This window comes from Carex rostrata, chromosome 3, assembly GCF_964058835.1.
Source record: "Carex rostrata chromosome 3, lpCarRost1.2, whole genome shotgun sequence".
NCBI classification, from domain to species: domain Eukaryota; kingdom Viridiplantae; phylum Streptophyta; class Magnoliopsida; order Poales; family Cyperaceae; genus Carex; species Carex rostrata.
The window spans coordinates 5,155,275-5,178,405 of NC_135920.1; the positions used below are offsets into that span (position 1 = coordinate 5,155,275).

Below are 23,131 nucleotides of genomic sequence, written 5' to 3' on the forward strand. Positions count from 1 at the left end.
TTTTTTTTTTTTTGCTGTTTTTTTTTTCTGGTTTTTTTGTTTTTGTTTTTTTGTTGGTTTTTTTGGTTTTTTTTGTTGGTTTGGGGGGAAAAAAAATCAGAATTTTTGAATTTTGAAATGGATGAACAGTAACTCGGGTATACGGGTACGGGTACTCGGGTAGTCGGGTACGGGTTTAATCGGGTACGGGTTTAATCGGGTACGGGTAAACTCGGGTAGGGTATGGTCGGGTATTGGTCCAAAATAACGGATCCGGTCCGATTTTTGCCCGTACCCGCGTACCCGAGTACCCGACCCATACCCGAGCTCGGGCACGGGTACCCCGGGCGGCGGGTACGGGCGGGTATACCCGACCCGGGTTTTTGCCAAACTCTAATGTAGCCCAAGAAATGCCAACTAAACAACAAAACTAAATTCACAACATAACGTGTCTTGTGTTTATTTATTTTTTCTCTCTTTTTTGCTGGCAATTATAACATGCACGGTACGCAAGAGATATATATATATATAGCAGCAGATCTGGTTCTTTGCTCTTGACACCAAGTTAAAATGAGAATCGTGATCGCCTCCTCTTACACGGACATCGCTTTCTTTCCACACTTCAAGTCTTCAAGACATTTTCCGCAAAAAAATAAAAAATAAAAGTCTTCAAGACATGACCGCATGAATGAGACTTGCTGATATACTCGATAGCACGAGTTGCACGAGTCCGGATCCTCTGCATTATCTCATTGACTCATTGTTTGAGTTTGAATTTGAACAATCCAATCAGAATCAGTTCGTGTTCAATTCGGCGGAGTCAAAATTTCGTAATTCGGTATATTCGAGAATGATTCGGTACAATAAAGAAGCAAAAAAAAAAAAATCCAAAAAAAATATTCTAAAAAAATAATATTTTTTTTTGTGTTTTTTCACGTTTTTCTCACGAATAATTTGTTACTATTGTTTTATTTGCAAATAAAATGTATTATACGTTTTTTGCGTATAATTCGGAGTTTAGTTCGATAACATAAAAAAAACAAATAATACACGAATAAAACACGAATTTTCTCGCGAGTCTTGTCACTATGATCAGAATCATAGTCAATCTTATTTAAATCTGTAACTAACGGTTCAGATTCAAACTCAAACGGTAATTAATTAAGATACCTTTGGATGATATGAATTCATACTTGCACGGAATTTATATCAAGATAGCATGCAATTTTTGAATAGATATTACACAATGGCATTATCATGAAAATAGTATAGACTTGACTAGTATCAGTAAACACCTAATAAATTAATCAAAAATCAAATAAATGAAGTAATAGTGATGTGGATGTTACTGACCGTCACCTACAGTGGTACAAAATATATATATCATAAGTGTTGGCACATATTTGTGTCTGTTATTATAAATAAGAAACAATAATAATTATGGGAGTATTTTTAAAATGCACTGTATATTGATTTTGTGCTCTAACTATATCCTACATCTTTATCTCTATTTTCAAAGTTTAAACAGTCAATTTGAACCGCTGAATATGATATCCATATTAAATATGCTTAGAGACCAAATTTTATATTTCTTTAAAAAAATTACTATTTTTTTAGATAGATACAAAATATAGTAATAGCTTGATCTAACCTACCAACTTTTATTTAATTGTATATAAAAAATCTTTTATTCGGATTTCAAATCTATGACCTACTGCACTGAGGGTGTTGCCCTTTTCTACTAGAACAAATGTTGGTTCTTACACTAGTATCTAATGTTAGAAATGTACTATAGGCCAAAATATTATGGGCATATTAATAGTTAATATGGATCAACTCTTATTGGGTTGGGTCCAAACTTCTGCTCTCATCTGATCTGATCAAATCAGGATAAGTATTTCTGTAGAGGCTCCACGAAATGGTGCAAGTGAATAGGCTCAACGAACTAGTGCAATCTGTTATAAATACACAACAACAGTTCAGTTTTTGGTTGGTTATTATGTTCATTTATAGTCAAAAAACGGGAGAGAAAAAGAGAGCAAAGAAGGGGGTGTCAATTCGGTACTAGCATACCGAATTACAGTAGTTTGTTAACATGTTCGTGTGGATACTGATAGAGGCATGACTGCTGTGCTGTTGCATGGATTTGACACGAGAAGGAAAGAAGAAGAAGGCTAGTACTAGACTTGAAGTTTCCGCTGCACGTATAGTGGTAAACTATATATTAATCTTAGAATTAATTTTATGCATGAATTCTGATTTTTGGGTAGTGAACAAACCTTGAATTGATCCGAATTGTTGCACTATAACCTACCCGAAATCCCTACACCTAATATATCACCAGTGTCAGTATATCTGTGTCGGTTATTGTAAATAGCATACACTGATAATTATGATAATAAACTTGTAAGAGTGAGGCTATGGTACTATGCATAGCACATATTGGTTCGTACTATGAATTAATATTTTCATTTTTAAATTTCAAACAATAGATCTAAACCGCTCAACATAATCCCTAGATAAATATGTATATGCAGACTGAATTTTATATTTTTTAGAATTTGTTTACTATTTTTTAGATAGGCATAAAATCACTAGTTTTGAATGGTCTACAATCTTTTATATCAAGTGATTTTCTATCTATTTAAAAAGTAGTAAAATAATTATAAAAAATGTAAAATTTGATTTACAAGTATATTTTAATATGGAGATCATGTTGAATAGCTCAGATTAAATGTTCAAACTTTGACAATGAAAATATTCATCCATAGTACGAATCAATATACGCTATGCATAATACGACCATAGCCTTAAATATTGTAGATATATTATTGTCGGTTTATTAATAGAAAATCGACACTGATTGTTCGGTATTTTGCAGTGTTGATTGTATATAAGAAATCAACACTGATGTACTCGCACGGAATTAATTAATTTACCCGAGATAGGATGTCATCTATGAATAATAATTGCATAATGTCATTATCATAAATGAGTAGACTACTTGTCTTGTATCAATTAATACATAATAAATTAATAAAAATCACATGAAGTAATAGTACTCTGGATGTTGCTAATCGCCATCTAGGCGTCAGCTTAATTAATTCTATTAAATTTATTCTCATTTTTTTAAGAGACTTAATATATATTTCTGCCACAAATTCACTCGACAACTTTGACAATAACATATACCAAACTCCATCATTGAATTTGCCTACTGTTTTGCACAATATAAATGAACAACAAACAAATTATTGACACTGATAATTTCTATATATATCAGGATTTTGGCATTTTGCTAGCTGTTATAGAACCTAAGTATATTTTCGGTTAATGTTCCTTAAGGTTTCTTTAGGTCGTTTAGCTCTTAATCCGTCTAAATATGTCCCAAAGTGATCCTCAGTGGAGATTAAGACCTGCTACTTAGTATTGATTCTTATTTTTTCCTTCCTCCTTTCTTGACACCTTGTTTGGATGGAGAGTAGAGGAATGAATGGGAGGTAAAGAATAGAAGGGAATGGAATGGAATAGAAAGGAAGATTAACATATTTAAACTCTTCGTGTTTGGATGATTAATGAGAAAAAATAAATTTAATTTTCTTTTTCGTCTTATTTTTTGTTTGGTTGATTAAAATTTAGAAGGTTAATGAGAAATTCGGTGACTGTTGTAGGTTTGAGGAAAAAATATTGTATGAAAATTATATATGTAAGATATAGTGTTGGGCATTTGTGTCATTTTTTCTAAAAATATTTGTAATAAAATTTATTTCCATCCGTTACACCCCAATTTGAGAGGGAAACCGATTCTATTAATTATAATGATACAAGGTTAAACCTTTCACCTCCTGTACGCTTCACCTCCGACATAATTTTATCAACCAAACACGATTCAACAGAAAGTTTTTGTTCATTTCCATTCCCTCCCTCCATCCAAACAAGGTGTGAGGGAAACAGAGTAGGTCTGATGGGCATCGTACTTTGGTTCCAACGGGTTCACTCACCGTTGGATTGGCTTTAGGATTCGCGCCAGAACTTTTGCGTTTGCTTTAATATTAGTGCGCACAAATCCTGAAACAAATTAGACGGTATATCTACCCATCGAAACCAAACTAGGTCCGATGGGCATCGGACCTACACCTTTCTCTTCCTTGAGAGCATTTTTAACCCTTTTTTTATACTATTTTACTCTCAGTCCGCATCGTTCTGTACTGCTCCTTAAAAATGAATCTTTTTTTTAATATTACTTTTTCATTTTTTATTGACAACCTTGAGCCCTTTTATGTTTCTTTTCATTTTTAACTTCTCCTTGTCCTAGAGACAGAACGCATCCTTAGTAGCTCTCTCTCGCGCAAATTGTGAACTCTCTAACATAATAACTTTCAATTCTAAGTTCTAACACAACGCTGACATTCTCGTCAGTGTGCTCTTTTCATTGACACCCCTCTTGATCGACCCAATTAGATACGACCCAGTTGTTTTTTGTCAAAACATTTAGGGCCCAATTTGATACGGCCCAATTAGGGATCTAAAAGACATTTAGACACTGGCCCAATTATTTGCCAAACCTGGCCCAGTTGTATTTTAATCCTGCAAGCATATAATTTTGGGATCAGATGGTTACATATAGAAATTGATATGTTTTTCTTGAGCAAGTTTTGACTGCCTGAACTAGTTGTTCTCTTGCTATATGCATACCATATAACTTACCTCTATATATTTATTTTGTTGTAATTATTATGTTTCTGAAGAGGATCCGCCAATTTTTTTGGCATTTTGACAGTTAATTGTCAAGTCAAAATTCAAACTAATAGGAACTATTAATTCATGCAGATATACAGGTAAACAGGTCTCTGGTAATTATATTATTATCCAAAGTGAGGCTATGCACACATTGATTTGTACTTTGGATTAATATTTCTATTTATAAAATTCAAATAATTGATCTAAAACGTTCAATATGATGAGTAGAACTAAAGTGTTCTTAAGCTCACCAAAGTATACGGTGAGCTTAACTCCAAAATCCATCAAATCGGTTTCAAATGACGAATCCGAACCGTTGAAACCCGCATACCTTATGAGGGATGAGTCTACATGTGAAAATTGTTAACATTCGAATTAGTTTAGTATAAAGTCAATCGGTCAAAATTAGAAGGTTAATAAATTAATTTTAGTGCATTCATTTTTTGAACTTTTTGACCGCTTGACTTTATACTAAATTAATTCGAATGTTTACAATTTTCACATGTAGACTCATCAATCGTAAGGTATGCGGGTTTCAACGGTTCGGATTCGTCATTTGAAACCGATTTGATGGATTTTGGAGTTAAGCTCACTGTATACTTTGGTGAGCTTAAGAACACTTTAGTTCTACTCCAATATGATCACTATATGAAAAATATGATCACTATATGAAAATATATTTGTAGATAAAATTTACATTTTTGAAATTATTTTTACTATTTTTGTAGATAGGTAAACAATCACTTGATCTAAAGATGCCAGACCATTCGTAGTTATTTTCTACCTTAAGATATAGCAAGAAGTTTCTAAAAAAAAAAAAATTTAGTCTGTAATAACATTTCAGATTAAAATCATGATGAACGGTACGGATATTAATAATGTATTCATGTTGAACGGTACATATATTAAAAATTTAAAACATGAACATCGGTACAGATTGACTGTTTAAACTTTGAAACAAATATTAATCTAAAGTACGGACCAGTGTGCATTATGCATAGTAAATAGCATCACTCTTATACCTATAATAATTTAATGTATTCGTTTGCTCCGCTGTTCATCACATACTAATACATTGCAAATTTCTAATTTCTACAAACAAAACCAAATTTTATCATTTCAACAACAACTTTCCTACAAAGTTAGTATCCAGGCTTCCCAAGAACAAATAACCTTCAAATTCTACCGCGGAGGTAACAAAGGAGATCACCTTCCCATCTGAATCATCAAAAATTCTTCTAATCTTTCCATCTGCTTCTACATTCGCCACCATAGCTCCTTTCGGTTTTATCAATTGCTGAAGAGCTGGAAATGATGCCAGAATCCGTTTTGCCATAGGAGACCGACTGATCCACCCGAATCTACCGAAATCCATCTAGATATAATGTCGCAAAAGTGTTACTTAATTAGTTTTCTATGTATGTAATTTTCAACACGCCTGTCTATTATATACAGATCATTATATGTGAAATCAATGCAAGAAGCCAAGAACTGAAAGCATAAAATGGAATTCAGTGGACCTGAAGGAGGGCAATCCAGAAAGATCCATCAGGTGCTCGATTTATATTATCGGGATGTCCTGGCAGGTTGTCAATGAAAACATCTGTTTTGCCTTTCTTTTCTCCCTTTAGCCAGTGTTTCAAGACTCTGAACCTAAACTTCCAAAAATGGAAAACAAATTAATCAGAAGGCGGTAAACCGGCCAGTTGTTATAAACTATATCTTGATAAAAAAAAATTTTACTTTAGTTAACAGTATCCCAGATCCACTATCACTGGGGAATATATACTGACAGAGGCATGGCATTAATTCTAGAGCAACCCTTGTTAAGCTTTCATATCATTGCTATAGGTTTAGGATTTAGTATAAGTCACATGACAGTAGCTGATATGTGGGCCCAGAGTTAATAAAATTATGCAAATAAAAATGAGCAATGTATCTTGCCTAACTGTCTCACATACAACCAAGTAATCTTCTCCTTCGGACAGAGCTACTCCATTTGGAAAAGACAGATATGTTAACACCTCAGATGTTGTTTTTGTAGAGGGTTCATATTTGAGAAGGCGGCCGTTAGGCCGAGCTTCTAGATAGTCAAGCAAGTAATTTTCGAACCCGAATTTGGAGCTGACATCAGTGAAGTACACGGTGCCGTCTGATGCCTCGATTACGTCATCAGCAAACCTAAGAATTAAGCAGGTAAGGGATTTCTCTAAAATTGTTAAGCAGATAGAGAAATATATAGTAGGGTGCACCTAAATATGAAAGTCCCTCATATTTGAAATTAATTCATATTTACTACAACAACTGTAAAGAACGGTGCCACTAATTTCAATGGTATTTTGCCCTTGTGTAAATTTTGGCCTGTAGAAAATACTATAATTTCAGGTTTTTAGATAAAAGCTAGAAGGAAAAAGTGCTTAATTGTTTGAAAAATACTGGTTAAAAAAATCATTCTTCTGCTGAAAACAAGCCGTAATTTATTAAAAAAAAAAGATCCTTAATTTTGTTGTAACGAAATTAATTAAATTGTCAAGGTACTATTGCTTGCTGATGGACAAAATAAAATACATGAGAATATATATTGTACTATAGGTATATTATGGATTGACACTGCTATAAATCCATATCACTATTTTCAAAGTTTAAACAGTTGATCCAAACCGTTAAACATGATCTTCATATGAAAATGTAATTAGAAGCCAAACTTCACTTTTTTTTTTTTTTTTTTTTTTTACTATTTTTTCGAGATAGGTAGATATTCACTTTTCTGGTGTTTCATCAGAATTTTTAAATCAAGAGTAGTTTTCTACCTATCTAAAAGAAAATACAAATTAAAAAAATAAAAAAAACTGTAAAATTTAGTTTCCAAGTATATTTTCATATGGACATCACGTTAAATGGTTCAGTTCGACTGTTTAAACTTTAAAAATAGAGATATAAATCCATAGTACGAATCGACCCGTAATATGCATATATACCCCGTCCATAGCCTCACTCAAATAAAATTATGAAAGGCTAATCAAAATTCATACGTGCTTTCAGAACAAGGCCAAATATCCATACAATCCTATTCCCTAGCTATAATTAGCGGTACGAGGTGTTTTGGAAGCATGTATTAGCTACGAGTGCAAAATGAACACACATCTCAATATCAAAATATTTATCAATTTGAAGTAGGTGAAGGGGGCACATCTGTCATCTAACCTTATCCTTGTTCCATTGGTCACTTGAGAGGCAAGAACTGTCACCCCTTCATCTGTAACTTTTAACAATCCCTGCATCAATATATGATCTACCTTAGATTTCTTATCAAGAATCAAAAGATGACTTATAAATGTCAGGGACAAACATTCATTTCCTAATTTATCTCCTCATTAGTCACTAATTTGAGTTATGACTTAAGTAACAAGAATAACTTTTGAAGTTTGTTCTATTCATATTATAATTTTTGGTATCTTATAAATGTCAAATGCTAAAAAAGATAATTGCCTAGACCCAATTTTTGTTGAACTGATTTCGAAATAAGTACGAAATATTAAGTACATACTTTATCGGCATCGCACACCAGAATAGCACCTGTTGACGAGGTGGCGACGCCTAGCAGTGAAGGACCCCCAACAAGCACCCACTGCTCCCACGACCCGTTTCGATGCATCCTCTCTATCCATCCATCTCTTGTTACGGTGTACAAAATCCCTTCTTCATCAAAGCACAAGTCCTCTGGCCTGTTTAACCTCCCTTCCCCCAACTTCTCTGTACCCTACATGTGTAGAATAATTGATTAATATTCAAACCATATCTACTAATTAATAGTCTGTTACAGAGGAATAGAACGGACAACCATATAAAATCAATGGAAGCACTGTTAACATGTTAACTTCACATATAATGCTTGAGAAAAAACATTGCTCAAAGTATAACCAAAAAGAGAGAACATTGTATCAAGAAAAGGTAGTTTTCATGCAAGTTCCTGAAGATTTTAACTTTTAAATTTTAATTTCAACTCCCAGTTTTTTTTTTTTTTTAGGGATATATCTAGTATTGTTTATGCAGAAGCAGAACTTATCCTACATCCACAATGAATCTTATTTAAAAAAACAGTACAACCAAGTTATAACTTGTAAGGGTTTAAGTCTTCAGCATCGACTAGCACATAGTGATATTTTCATTAAAATTGTTACGTTAAAAAAAAAAAAAAAAAAAAAAAAAACTAAATCAAAACAAGAAAACACACCTGGAGAAAATTATTGGAAGGAAAACGGAGAGAGGAGGAAGGGGAAGAAAGAGGAAGGGGAGATATGGGGCAGTGCACTGCCACATGGGTGGCTATAGCGAGCAAGGTTGCAAACGCAGCACCGGCCATGAACAACCAGCCTCCCGCCATCTCAGTACGTGTAGCTTTTCTAATTTTCTGAAATATGCTAGAGATTATGTGAAGAGAGGGTGGTCTCCTCTCTTATAATAAATTCCTAAAATGAAATATTTGCGTCAGAAATTCAGTATATTAGATTATTTAAGGGATAAGTTCAATGTTTTATCCAATTTAATTGGCAACAATTCAACATAAATGCATTGTCTTTTTGTGTGGAAAAACATCCAAGTCTATATAATTCTAAAAAAAAAAAAATCCAAGTCTATAAAAAGAAATTAAAGGCACAAGATTTTACAATTAGTTTTTTTTAGTGTAAGAGCGGGTTAAAACTCAACAATTACTCGCACTAAAAGCACTAAATTTTGCATATATGATATTCTTTCACACGAAAAATAATATCTTAATTAACTAATTATATAAGACATAGTTTTTATTCAATTAATATTTATTGATGTTTCTTAACTATTGGATTATAACAAACGGTTTTCATACAGCACATGTGATTACCCTGTGATTTATGCATAATACAATTTGAATATATTGTTACATATACAATACACTGAGCATGACAAGTTGGGTTAAAAATTATATTCTTTACAAGATAATAAGCCTTACATGTAAATTGTCTAATAGAAGGAAAATTATAGGTCTTAATTAAGCACAATCTTTTCCTTATCTCAAAGAAGAAGATAAGAAGGAAATATCATATTAGTGATTTGGTGAATTTTCTCCTGACTTTATGATCATATATACAACAAATTAATATGATTAGGACTTGTTGACTAATTACCTCAATATAGCTATCACTTATGACAACACAGCGCACAAGCTCGCAATCTAAGCCACGTACAGACATGAATAATAAGTGTACGAAAAAAGAAACATAACGTGTTCAAAGATACCAGAACAAATCTGCGTAGTATAAGAGAAAAGTAGTTTGGAAAAGTAAAAGGTTTCGTCATTTCGTGTAACAATTTTCCTTCCGATCGAGATAGTTTCCAAATGGATGCTTTGCAACTCAATTTGTATGCTATTAAAATTACCTGTTGGCGCATGCGGCCTCAGATTTATTTTGACTTAATTCACATAGTGCACTAATTACATACTTTTTCACTTTATCTTCAGTAATTGTGCGATAAGATGAAATCATAATAAAATTATGTCAATATCCTTTTTCTTTAAACCTTTGCAGAAACTGCGAATACTGAGACATACGGCCACACAAGGTTTACAGCACCAATGAATTCCAAAATGAGAAGGCTTTGGGCTCAAATGGTGAATATCTTGTGCATTCGTTTTGGGCCAGATCAAAATTTCAGACATATCTTGCGAATTCGTTTTGGGCCAGATCAATCGACTGATACATTCGTACCCGACTCCATATCCTCTCATATATCTGAAGAGATAGAATATACGAGGGTTTTTTTTTTTAATTTGTATTAGATTGAAAAGGACGACTCAGATCTAATTCCACACGATCAGATATTGCACTGGATCTGAATTGAGCAGCACGTCAGTTGGTGCTCCAAGTTCTGCCGGAAACTATGCTACTACTGTCAAAAGAAATGTAAAATGAACTACTTTCGTACTTCTTTTCTTTTCTTTTTTTTTTGCAAAAATTACGCCCGTATAGGCTTCCATTTACTCATTTACATACTTCCGTACATTCAGAAAACTGAGAAGGACACGATCGCGATGAGTTGGCGACAGCTGGCACTTGCTCCTGGATAAAATAATGTATGGATCTGGTCTACTTGTTTTTGCAGCAGAAGTAGCTTCCCAATTTAAAAGCAAAAAAGTGAGTAAATGATCATGGTGCGCAAATTATTTAATGAATATAAATTTTATGCTCATATTGCTACAAACTAACATTTAGCAGAAATAATAGTTAACTTATAAAAGAGGAGGTCGTGACTCATAATAACTCTATATTGTTAATAAGATGTGTTATGAAAATTTAAGATATAGCAGAAAAGAAAATATACAAATTTATAAATTTGTCAAGCTAGTAACAAGCTAGTTCGGCTCGCTCGGACAAGCCACGAGTCGGTTTTGAGCAATAATTTTAGCTCGGGACCTAAAATTCAAACTCGCTCACTCAACTTGATACACCAACAAGCCGAGTACGAGTGTGACCTAGCTCGCTCTTTAACAGCTCGTTGCCACCCCTAATTGTTATAATATATCTTTGCATTAGTATTTAGGTAAAAAATTAGAAAGAAAAATGCAAACAATTGTTCTCATTTTTCTTTAGAAACAATGCACTAATATTTCTATTTTATAATTATTGAATCTATTTTAAGCCAGAAGGAGAATTAAGCATAATAAATAGGCCAAATTAAGTGCAATAAATAATTTATTCTTTTTCATTGTTGATTTAAAAAAATACAAAAATTTATGCGGGACATCATTTGTGAGAAACATAAACGGTCCAAATTTTGTATCAGAGCACAAGTTTCACCAGCTCAGAGCGTTCCCATCATCGACCTATAAACCGAGCCTAACTGAATTTTTCGTTGGGCATCATCCTCCAGCTGTACACCGATTCACCGAACTTATCTACCGATGTGGCACTGGCATGGGCCCCACCTTCTCTGATTGTATACCCCACCAACCTTCAATCATTAGCATGGACCCCACTCTCTAACTCCTTCCCGGTATTTAACCCGTTGCCACATCGGAGAGAGTGCGAAAAGCATCGAAACCAAAAACAGCAAAAAGGGAAACAAGGAAAAAACAAATTCGAAACGGAAAGAGGCATCTCCAAAGAAAGAAAGAGAGAGATACGCGGAGGGGGTTAATTTTGTTGAGAGATTGGTTACAGCAGAGTGATTTTAGGAGTATTTAACTGGATTATGGCCATGGCGGAATTGTTAGCAAGCAAAGAAGGGGAAGAGGAAAAAGCGAGTGAGAGATCCTGTGTTTGGGAGAAGGAGAGAGAGGTTAATTAAGAGGTCGAATTAATCCAATCTCCTTCTTCCTTTGCTCTTTCGGGTTCAAAGATTAACACATTTTAAGGTACTATTTCCATTTTTATAATATTCTCTAATGGAGTTTGTAACTTGCAAGTTTCTCTAATGAAGAAATTTCAGGTTAATATTTTTAACTGTGTTATAATCTTTGTCCGAAATTTCTAAATTATTGTCTGATTTTTCTCTTTCTTCTGTTTTAAATTTAAGTCGTAGAGAGTTTTAACAAACTTATGTTCGTTTAGATTAAACAAATGGTACAAATTTATGAACTTTGCGGTCGTCAATTTGATCAGAATTGTTTACCAAAACAAAAAAAATGTTCAGAGTTTATTCCAAATATCCATTAGAATTGAAACATTCTCTTCATGTATTAAGTTGCTGTAGTTGTTCACTCATACTGAATTACCACCGCCAAAAGCTTCATCATAATTTTATCTTAAAAGAATAGATAAAAATATGCAAAGAATTCTTTTTTCAATTATACAGGACCAATCTCTACTTCATCTCAGCACCACACCAATGAGTACGATGATGGAGCTACCTGATACGACCGCACCCACGCAAGAGCTGGAAACCGCGAAATGCGAGTGCTGCAGCCTGGTGGAGGAGTGTACGCCTAGATATGCGAACCAAATCCGGCAGACGTACGGTGGCCGCTGGGTGTGTGGTCTCTGCGGAGACGCCATCAAGGAGGAAAGAATTCGCTCTCTGACACCAATCTCCATCGAGGAGGCCGTGACCCGCCACGCCAATTTCTACCGCGGCATCCGCATGCCGCCACCTGAAGGAGGCGAGGTGCTGGTAGCAGCTCTCTCCCAGCTGCTCCGACGGGGCCTAAGCGGGTCACCGCGCTCTGTCAGGTCTTCGCCAAATACTCCAAGGACAAAAATGGTAACCCCTTTCATGGCAACATAGCTGTGCCCGACAAGCCGGGCTGTCTCGCAGCGAGAGCTGTTTGTCTGCGCTTACTAAAACAATTTGATAGGAAGAGGAAAAGAATAGAGATCATGCATCCATTGTTTGATGGTTTTATGTAACTATGTATGTAGAATTAGTCTTGTTGATCTCTCATTCTATCCTCTGCCTCTCTTCTTTTGGGTAATTAAGTTTAATGTAATTATTGGTTTAATTAGTTTTATATATTATAATGGAACAAGAACTTTTGTAAAGACTATTTATAGCAGAGTTAACAAGGAGCTACACCAATAAAATTAATTAGTTCTGGTTCGATTGCATTTCCGGATTCAGGATGAATTTTTTTATTTTTTTTTTATTACCATTTTGTAATTAATAGTTCTGGTCTTTTTCGAATGAGCTGATTCAACTTTTAAGATTCTGGTCCAAAATTAGCTAGAGACAATTTTACATTCTAGTCATGTAGTCCAAGGCGGCTCTTTTGTCAAACTATTTAGCAATTTTGGAAGCATCGAGGAGATTATAATCATATATATGGAGTTAGGCTGGGGTGCTATGGATAGCATAGTGGCCTCTATGCTACGGCTCAATATTCGAGTTTTCAAATTCCAAACGGTCGATCCGAACCGTTCATTTTATTCTCCATATTAATATCTGCTTGGAGACCAAATTTTACATTGTTCTAAATTTTTTTACTATTTATTAAGTATTTTACAAAATTATTGATCTAACAGTGGCTGCACAAAACAGTAAAACCGTTGGATTAACGATTTTCAAAGTGGCTTAATAAATAGTAAAAAAATTCAGAAAATTATAAAATTTGGTCTCCAAGCAGATATTAATATGGAGAATAAGATGAACGGTTCGGATCGACCGTTTGAATTATGAAAACTCGAATATTGAGCCGTAGCATAGATGCCACTATGCTATCCATAGCAACTCAGCCTAACTCCATATATATGACTATATGAGAGTCACGCCAAGATATATGTTAATATGTTATGCTTTTATTGGGTAAAGAAATAAAGTATTCACAAGAGGAAAACCTTTTCTTGGTGAAAATATGATTACATGCAAAGTGCAAAACCTTTTATTTGTCAGCTTTGTAATCAATAGCATAGCAACAGGGAAAATCAACCGCGCGGCTCTTGTTATACATAATTTTAAAATAAATTAATATTTATAATTTTAATTGTTGAATTAATTATTAATAGTTACTTACTGTCAAACATAATTGTGGTAAAAATTTATTTAACTTTTTACTAATAAACTTTCATTAATTAATTAATGTCTACTGTATATTTAATTAAATGTGTGAAATTAATTCATCTGATCCATCCAAATTTTGACATATTGTTATAATATTTGTCTTAATTTAAAATTTCAATTATCTTACTAATATATATTTATTTTCGAGACGTAAATTCAAAGTATATTTCTAGTTTAAGCATAATATTATAATTTCGTTCCTTCCAGGCATATTTGGGCGGATTTTACGGACAATTCCGTATATTTTATAAAGGCAAAAAATTGAAAAAAATGACAAAGTAGAATTTTACACGCACAAGGGAGATCACGAGGGGGAAGTACTGGAGACTTTTTACTGCTTTCTAGTTTCTCCGGTCAGTGTTATCATAATATAACTTGCACCCTAAGAATACATATCAAATAGAAAATTTCAATTGTTTTAAATAATTCATGGCATGACGCAATTTTAGATCATCATTGATGATTCATGGGGTGATTAAAGCAATTTTTTAAAAAATCATATAAATTTATTTTCTTAAATTTTAAATATCCTAAATATACTTTATCAGTCTTCTTTGCTCCCTTTATTTGGGTTTTATCTTTTCAAGTTGGGTGCATTTTAAGTAAAGAAAATATGTCCTACTATACATCAGTGCTGTAAAAAAACGTATGTTTTGACCGATTAACCTTCGTCATTAACGGTAATCAAACGTTCACGGATTTTTTCGATTAATCAACCGATTACTTTCGATTATTTCTGATTATGGCCGATTATTCCCGATTATTCTCGATTATGTTATTTACAACACTGCTATATATAGAGTTGGGCTATGGTACTTTGCGAAGTAAAACAATTGTTTTACTTCATGTCTATATCTTCAATTTCAAAGTTCAAAATGTCGATCCAAGCCGTTCAAGTTGATATTCATATTAAATTGTGCTTGAAGCCAAATTTTACAAATTTTAGAAATTTTTTACTATCTTTTTTGGAAGTTTTTTAAAATCACTAATTTTGTATGGTCCATGATTTTCTGAAAAAAAAGAAGTGATTTTAAAAAAAAATCCCCAAAAATAGGAAAAAAAAGTCTAAAAATTTGGTCTCCATGTACAATTTAATATGGAGATTAACTTGAACGGCTCAAATCGATGTTTTGAACTTTAAGATTAAAAATATAAACGTAAAATAAAACACTCACTTTACTTTATAAAGTAACATAGCCTAACTCTCTCTCTCCCTCTATGTATATTGCAAGCCCACAGCATCTATGAAGCTAATGCTTCTCTATCCATTGCACTTGTATTTCCAAAAGAATATGCTTTAACCAAAAAATAATATTACTAGACAGCAAGCAAGACAATGACAATGAAGAACGTCACAGCCATTGCATTAGCTTTTGATCTTTCTTTTTATTTCATACATTTAATTTATTTATTTTTTATTTTTTATTTATTTATTTTTTTGCATATGATTATATATGTATATTTATCCAACAGTGGGATGGTGACTAGGTGAGATTGGGTCCCGTAATTTGTGCCCCAAATCAAGCAGCAAGTAATTATCTTGTTTTCCAAGTCACTTCCATAATCCATTTGCTGTTGTCTGGTGAAATTATTGAACTACCAAAAATTGTTTGTCCCCTCAATTGGCTATATCTAGTTGGCATGATGGTGATTCTTCTTTGACTATGATAAACCATGCAATATTTTTTTTGTTTTTTTTAAGATAAAAAATTGTAGGCCAAGTTATATAACTATTTAATATTTATAAAAATTCTCTATTCGAATCTTGATTATGTAAACTTTTATATCAATGACGAATCTAAGAATTTAGTCAGAAGTAGAAAGAAAAAGAAAATTAAAAAGCTATGATGTAGCTAATTAAAAAGAAAATTAAAAAAAGCCTGGGTTTTACGGAAAAAGAAAAAGAAAGAACAAGTAGGTCAGTGAAGAAGAAGATAAGTGAGGCTGAAAAGAAATATGATTGAGCTAGGAAGAAATATTGATCTTCAAAAGAGATAGGAAAACTTATTCATCATAATAGGCAATAAACCACAAAACTAGGGATTAAATTTTTCTTTTTTTTAAAAAATCTAGAAGTAAATAACTCTCGACACCTTTTCAATCAAAATTTGTTTTTGTTGACTAAGTCTGTCGTTTATCTGATAGAAAAAAAAAAAACAATAATGTAACCACAAAACTAGGGATTAATTTTTTTTTTTAAATCTAGAAGTAAATAACTTTCTACACCTTTTCAATCAAAATTTGTTTTTGTTGACTAAGTCTGTTGTTTATCTGATAGAAAAAAAAATAATGTAACCACAAAACTAGGGATTAATTTTTTTTTTAAATCTAGAAGTAAATAACTTTCTACACCTTTTCAACCGATTTTTTTATTTATATCCAAAACATAAATCAAATTACAAAAAATAACCACTTGGACGTTGAATTTGCAAAACTATCCAATCCGGTTACCCAGTAACCGGATTTTTTTTTTCTTTCCGGTTACCCAATTCCCGGAATTGGGAAAAATGTCCGGTTATTGGATAACCAGAAAAATGAGAAGGGTCCGGTTATTTGTTAACCGGATATAGGGTGGGTACAGGAAATATAGGATTTGGCCTTCTTTTTTTTCTTTTTCTTTTTTAAAACAGAATTTTTTTTTTGTATTAAAATATTAGAAATGTTGAATATATTTCTTTGAAAATAGATGGAATACAATATAATTTGATTTATTAGAAAGACTGCAACAAATAACCTGGATCAATATTTTTCAGATCGGATTTTTTGCGGTTGTAAGAAAAATTAATATATTTACTTATGTGTTATTGGATAAAAATAAAAATGCTTAGATTCCGAGTTATTGATCCCGGTTCAAAAGTCACTTCTAGATAATCTAGAAAATATTATGATATTTCTATTACATTTAATTTATTAAAAGTTGTATATATTTTGAAAAAAAACAAAAACTTTAATTTATTTAATAATTGTTATTAAAAAATAATTCTCAAAATAGATACAACTTTTAATAAATTAAATGTACTAGAAAGTTCATAATATTTTCTGGATTACCTAGAAGTGACTTTTGAACCGGGATCAATAACTCGGAATCTAAGCATTTTTCTTTTTTTCCAATAACACATAAATAAATATATTAATTTTTCTTACAGCCGCGAAAAATCCGATCTGAAAAATATTGATCCGGATTATTTGTTGCAGTCTTTCTAATAAATCAAATTATATTGTATTTCATCTATTTTCAAAGAAATATATTCAACATTTCTAATATTTTAATACAAAAAATAAAAAAAAATAAAAAATTTCTGTTTAAAAAAAAAAAAACCGGTGCACCATTAACCGGACATATACCATACCAATTTTTTTGCTCATTTCCGGTTAACCAATAACCGGACCCATTTCAATAATCCGGGAATTGGGTAACTGGAAAAAAAAAATCCGGTTACTGGGTAACCGGATTGGGTAGTTTTCGAAATTCAACGGCAAATTGGTTATTTTTTGTAATTTGATTTAATTTTTGGATATAAATAAAAAAATCGGCCTTTTCAATCAAAATTTGTTTTTGTTGACTAAGTCTGTCGTTTATCTGATAGAAAAAATCCTTTTTTTTTAATGTATAATTGTGTAAAAGAGTGGTTTTACAGGAGGTCATTCAACTAAATCCCCACAAATTAAACTTTGTTTCAACACACACACACATATAGAGAGATAGGCTAATGTGCTTTCAGTAGCATATGAGTCGAAATACACACGGTCCAAATTTGAAATTTCAAAATTCAAAAAGTCGATCTGAACCGTTCATCTTGTTCTCCATATTAATATGTGCTTGGAGGCCAAATTTTACATTTTTATGATTTTTTTTACTATTTATTAAGCCACTTGGAAAATTGCTGATCCAACGGTGGCTTAACAAAACAGTAAAACCGTTGGATTAGCGATTTTCAAAGTGGCTTAATAAATAGTAAAAAAATTCAGAAAAATGTAAAATTTGGTCTCCAAGCACATATTAATACAGAGAACAAGATGAACGGTTCAGATCGACTTTTTGAATTTTAAAATTTCAAATTTGGACCGTGTGTATTTCGGCCCATATGCTACTGAAAGCACATTAGCCTATCTCTCTCTCTCTCTCTATATATATAGAGAGAGATGGGCTACAGTGAGTTGTGAAGTAAAGCGACTATTTTACTTCACGCTCATATTTTGCGATTTTAAAGTTCAAAACGTCGATCCAAACCGTTCATCTTGTTCTCCATATTGAAATGTGCTTGGAGACCAAATTTTACATTTTTTGGAATTTTTTTACTATTTATTAAGCAATTTTTAAAGTCGCTGATCTGATGGTCCAGAAAATTTCACTGTTTTTCACTATTCACAGCAAAACAGCAATTTTCAAAAATACTTAATAAATAGTAAAAAAATTCCAAAAAATGTAAAATTTGGTCTCCAAGCACATTTCAATATGGATTAAACATCTAACGGTTCGGATCGGTTGTTTGGACGTTCAAAATAAAAATATGGCGTGAAGTAGAAACGTGTTTTACTTCGCAACTTACCGTAGCCCATCTCTCTCTCTCTACTATATATATATATATATATATATATATATATAGAGTCCGGCTAAATTGCTGCTGGCAGTAGTTTTGCCCAAGTGCTGCCGGGGCTATATTTAGCCGCGTGATGTCCAAACAACAAATCCAAACCGTTAGATGTTTAATCTATATTATAATCTACTTGGAGACCAAATTTTACATTTTTTGGAATTTTTTTACTATTTATTAAGCTGGCTTGAAAACTGTTGTTTTCAGTAAATTTCTGCAACATTGAAAACAGCAGTTTTTAAACCAGCTTAATAAATAGTAAAAAAATTCTAAAAAATGTAAAATTTAGTCTCCAAGTAGATTATAATATAGATTAAACATGTAACGGTTTGGATTTGTTGTTTGGACATCACACAGCTAAATATAGCCCCGGCAGCACTTGGGTAGAACTGCTGCCAGTAGCAATTTAGCCGGACTCTATATATATATATATATAGTAGAGAGAGAGAGAGAGAGAGAGAATTAACTCTAGGATAAATAGAAAAAGATAAACAGAGTTAAGAGATTTATTATATATAATAGAGATTTAAAGGGTAAATTAAAATCTGAATTTTTTTTAGAGATAAATAGAAAATTAACCCTATAATTATTTGAGCTGAAATTAAGTCTGATTCAAATTAACTTTGTTGATACTTGAAGATTCGCAAAGCTAAAAGATAACTTTATGATTTAGAATTTAATTTGGAGTGCATCATTTTATTATGGGAGAATTTTACGTATATCCTTCAAAAAAATTCGAAATGATGTATTTTTTTTTCCTCTATATTCATAATATCATATATACCTTCTAAATTTCAAAAACTCACAATTTTATCTAATTTATTGTCTTTTGTTTACAACTCACTTTAAAATTATGAAATATTAATTTTATTCTTTATTAAAAAAAATGTAGCATGTTTAAGATAAATGTTCGGTCTTTTAGTTGACTGGTAGTGAGAATAAATAATTTATTTTCTTACTTGTAATGCACACACAAACGAGCATCAAAATATTATTACTTATTATGCATGTATCACAAGTAGAGAACTAAACGATTTGCTCTCAAAACTTGTCTAATTAGTAGTTTGAACATTTTTCTTCTCATACTTAGAGGAGCTACTTACCGATTTGAAACCGATTCAGATCTGATTAATTTGAATACGATATGGTTTAAAAAATATAACGGATTAAATTATGGATACAGTTACAAAACTAATACTTTAATATTCGATCCGGATCCAAACCAGCATCGATATTGTAATGGATATAATATGAGTTTGATTTAATTATCTGACCCATAATCAAACCCGACCTGATACCCGTATAAATACCCGATACAATACTAATACAATTTTTTTTATAATTAATTAATATAAAAGGTCAAAAACATAAATTAATTACTATAAAAAAAACAACAAACTGTAGCATATTTTAAGAAACAAATTATAATATCACATAATAATTAATTTGTTCATTAGTTGTAAATCAAATTCACATACTAATGACCATCTCTCTCTCTTCTCTTTTTCTTTTTCTTTTTCTCTTTTTTTTTTTTGCAGAAGGCTCCGTAGGCTGATCTATTCTAAAAAAAAAAAAAATACTCCATTGTTGTAGCTGATTACATTGGGTATCTAAATATTGTATTTTTATTGTAACCCTTCAGTACTAAAATCTCTAACTCACATTACAATTTTTAAAAATTAAATAAAAATATCTATGATATATGAGGAGGAATCAAGTTACAACACTTGAAAGTTACAACATCTATTTATTTTTTCATTTTCAAAGTCCAAATCATCGATCCAAATCGTTAGATATTCAATCTATATTAAAATGTGCTTGGAGACCAAATTTTACATTTTTTGAAATTTTTTTGCTATTTATTAAGATGGGTACAAAATCGCTGTTTTTTAATGGTACAGAATTTTAATAAAAACAGCAATTTTGTACCATCTTAATAAATAGCAAAAAAATTTCAAAAAATATAAAATTTGGTCTCCGAGCACATTTTAATATAGATTGAATATCTAACGATTTGGATCGACGATTTGGACTTTAAAAATGAAAAAAAAATGTTGTAACTTTCAAGTGTTGTAACTTGATCCCTCATGATATATATCCCTTTTTGACACGTCCGAGATTATTGGATTCATTACTCCTCTAATGATGATATGTTGATAGTATAATTTTTATTTTGAGCATCTTTTAATTTATATTATAAAAATGTATTATGTGAGATGTTTAAAAAATTATAAGAGTAAAGAGTTTCTCAAATACTGGTGAGTTGTACCATGTACACACTATGGATTTAGATCCAGATCAACTTTTGGATCTGGACCAGACTCAATAGTCCACAAACAAGTTATGGATATCTATTAATTCAAAACCAAAATTACTGGATCTGAAATATCTACTATTAGATGTGATATTCAGATCTAAACCCGATTCAATTTGAAACTAATAAGTATATGAATCGAAATTTGGATCCGAAAACTTTTAGAATACGGGTTCAAATATAATATTATGAGGATCCTACCCAACCCGATAGCTCTATGCATACTTCTTATTTTTATTTTTCAATAAAGGTTAATTTTTAAATTTAAAAGAAGTTCATATAGAAAATATAATATATGAGATAAATTAGTGAGTTTTTAAAATTTAGAAAGATAAATATGATATTTTATTTTAGAAGAAAAATTACGTAATTTCCATTTTTTTTTAAAGGACCCCCCACTCCGCGTCGCGCTGTTGTTCACTTGACAAGTAGTTCATACCAATGTTGTAAAAAAATGTTTGTTTAGACTGATTAATCAGTCAATTATTTTTAATTATGATTGATTATTCTCGATTACTCTCAATTAATCACTTGATAGTACCATGTCCGTCTGACAACCGCAAATCGTTAATTACAACACTGGTTCATACATTGGATAGCACGTCAAAAGCCTTTATGGCTTTATTATTATTATTTTTATATCTTTTGCTTGCAAACCGGGAATCTGATTCAATCCAAAGATTAAAAAAAATCCAACTAAAACGCCACCAATGTTTTGGTTGTAGGAAAAGCATTTAGAGTTCAGTTATATTATTAGTCAATGCACTAACCTAGATTAATTAATAATTCTAAAACCATCTCAATGGGGAAGGTACATTTTCCAGAAGCTTCGTTTCACATGTGAATTTAAGGGATCCGAGTTAGCATGGGCCCACATGTGTCCATGACGTGGATATGTGTTAGTTAACTTAAAACCAGTCATAAGATTTCTATTTTGGTAAACTACAATTTTATCAAAAAAATAAAAATAATCTCTAGATAAAAAAATATATTAACATGACGTGGAGTTGACCAATCGCTGCCAAAAATCATCTCAACATTTTAATTTCAATAAGTAGTTAAACAATCAATACTTAAAATAATTTTTCGTATATATATCAGTTTTATCCATACAATTTCAAAAAAAAAAAATCTATAGTAATTAATAAATTAGTCCTGACACTATAAATGATAAAAAAAAATTGAAGCAGATCAATGTTAACGGATATTAATTGTTAGCAGTAATCAAATCGTCACGGATTTTACCGATTAATCAATCAATTATTTTCAATTATGACCGATTATTCTCGATTATTCCCTATTAATTTTTTTTTAAAAGAGGCATTAGCCCATTTCATATTAATGAAATTGAATAATTACAAAACATTAGTCTCATCATCCACCAGAACAAGCACCAGAATATATCAAAACCACCAGAAAAAGTAGTAAATTTTCATACTACTAAGCCACTCATAAGGGCTACCATTAAGTCAAAAGTAATCTAGATTATTTCCAAAAGTAATATAGATTGTCTACTACTAAGCCACTCAAGCTAAGTAGTCAGAGCAAAAAGGTGCGCCTGTCTTCATCATCCATCTAGGGGCCTCAGAGCCCTCAGCTGGGTCAGTGTGCTGGTGTATCACCATATGTAACGGCATGAATTGGCTAATAGGAATCGCATCCTCCACCATTGGCAACCACTCTTCAACAGAGTCCTTGGTCTTCTTTTTCAGCACACCTATCCAATAAAAACAAATATATTTTATCATAGTAATCAATGTTCTAGCTGTTTTACCTTGAGTATTTTTAAAACACATGTCATTACGATTTTTCCAAAGTGTCCAAGTGACAGCACTGAGGACAATTAGAAAACCTGTGCGATCGGCATGGCTAAGAGAGTAAGCAAACTGAATCAAACTATCCCAATTGTGCCAGAGATGCATGACCTCTTGACTTTTTCCTAACCAGAACCAAATCTTTTGAGCTAAATCACAAT

General features: G+C 31.9%; 1 protein-coding gene and 1 long non-coding RNA gene across 2 annotated transcripts; one reads left to right on the top strand and one right to left on the bottom strand.

Annotated features, from left to right (window-relative positions):
- Positions 1 to 5,578: 5,578 nt before the first annotated feature.
- Positions 5,579 to 9,197, bottom strand: LOC144551067 (protein STRICTOSIDINE SYNTHASE-LIKE 4-like). Its single transcript, XM_078298870.1, has 6 exons — positions 8,954 to 9,197; positions 8,267 to 8,479; positions 7,924 to 7,994; positions 6,669 to 6,900; positions 6,240 to 6,377; positions 5,579 to 6,094 (listed from the first exon to the last, which is right to left on the bottom strand). Exons 1-6 carry the CDS (start codon positions 9,101 to 9,103, stop codon positions 5,834 to 5,836), a joined length of 1,065 nt encoding a protein of 354 aa, XP_078154996.1. The 5' UTR covers positions 9,104 to 9,197; the 3' UTR covers positions 5,579 to 5,833.
- A 2,586-nt stretch (positions 9,198 to 11,783) lies between these two features.
- Positions 11,784 to 13,291, top strand: LOC144551069 (uncharacterized). The gene is made up of 2 exons (XR_013510748.1): positions 11,784 to 12,109; positions 12,550 to 13,291. It is a non-coding gene; the product is annotated as an uncharacterized LOC144551069 (long non-coding RNA).
- The last annotated feature ends 9,840 nt before the right edge of the window (positions 13,292 to 23,131 follow it).

Excerpts from the sequence above, each read along its gene's own strand:
- LOC144551067 (XM_078298870.1), bottom strand. The coding sequence starts at position 9,103 with ATGGCGGGAGGCTGGTTGTTCATGGCCGGTGCTGCGTTTGCAACCTTG. Across the intron at positions 6,378-6,668 it reads ACTTGGTTGTATGTGAGACA|TTTAGGTTCAGAGTCTTGAA; the intron begins GTTAGGCAAGAT and ends CATTTTTGGAAG. Across the intron at positions 6,095-6,239 it reads TCTGGATTGCCCTCCTTCAG|ATGGATTTCGGTAGATTCGG; the intron begins GTCCACTGAATT and ends CATTATATCTAG.